The sequence below is a fragment of the Myotis davidii genome, unplaced genomic scaffold (genome assembly GCF_000327345.1).
Source record: "Myotis davidii unplaced genomic scaffold, ASM32734v1 scaffold332, whole genome shotgun sequence".
NCBI lineage: Eukaryota > Metazoa > Chordata > Mammalia > Chiroptera > Vespertilionidae > Myotis > Myotis davidii.
In genome coordinates, this window is record NW_006285779.1 from 4,550,273 (window position 1) to 4,551,288 (window position 1,016).

Genomic DNA, 1,016 nt, shown 5'->3' on the forward strand with positions numbered 1-1,016 from the left:
CTGCCCTAGAAGAGTTTTCCATGTCCTTCAATTGTCAGGAACTCTCTGACCTTTGTTTCCATTTCTTTAAACATTGCTATCTCCTACCAACTGGCCTGAACTCTCCAAAAAAGTCAATGTCATGAAAAACAAAACCAAAATGTAGGTGGGCTATGGGAGATTAAAGGAGACTAGAGCTATAATTGAATGTTAAGTGTGAAACTTGATTGGATCCCGACTGAAAACAAAGGTATAAAATAAATTGTGTGTGTGTGTGGGGGGGTGGGAGTGGGGGACAAATGAAGAACTTTAAATATGGATGTACTAGGTGATATTGAGTTAATGTTAATTTTCTTAGGTGTTAATGGTGTTATGGTTATGTAGGAGGATGGTCCTTATTCTTGGGAAATGCATGCAGAGGTCTTTTTCAGTCCATAGGCCGACGCTCTATCCACTGAGCCAAACCGGTTAGGGCCAGAGGTCTTCTTGATTTCTGGAATTTACTTTCAGATGATTCAGTGAGAATAAAAGTGATTGTGCATCTTGAAGGCGATGGCCATTCTTTTAATTTTTCAAAAGGTTCAAAACCTATGAAAAGCGGGTGTGGAGGGGGCGTCTTGCTCTCTAGCGTGATATGGTTAGGTTAGGGCCCAACATTGTGCTGGGAACTTCCTAGCAGCTCAGACACTTACTCCAGTTGCCCGGAAATAGAAAATCACAGTGGGAGTCCTTTATGCTCTTTCCCCTTTCTCCTCTTTACTCTCTCAGTTCCTCCTTGAGGAGAATGCACCTGCAAGAGGCTTCTGTCCCTCGGCGCTCCCCGTAGGTCGGAAAGCCCTCATTGGCGGGGTGCGCTGACGTCTTATTGTGCTGCGACCGCACTGCCCGGAGGAACGCGGTGCGGGTCCCGAGCTTTGGCGGTGCCCACCCGGGGTTTGGCACCGATGGCCCAGAAGCCGCTGCGCCTGTGAGTGGCCCCGGATCGGAAGCCTCTGGGTGTGCGTGTGCGCTCACGTGGCTGCCTGCGGGGGTGGGCG

The 1,016-nt window shown here is 48.8% G+C and overlaps 1 protein-coding gene across 1 annotated transcript in view; it reads left to right on the plus strand.

Annotated features, from left to right (window-relative positions):
• The first annotated feature begins 836 nt into the window (after positions 1–836).
• CWF19L1 (CWF19-like 1, cell cycle control (S. pombe)) overlaps positions 837–1,016 on the plus strand; it is a 25,307-nt gene continuing 25,127 nt past the window's right edge. The window contains exon 1 of the mRNA XM_006756558.2: positions 837–946. Within this exon, the coding sequence (XP_006756621.1) occupies positions 924–946 (23 nt within the window). The 5' untranslated portion in view covers positions 837–923. The remainder of the gene's footprint in view (positions 947–1,016) is intronic.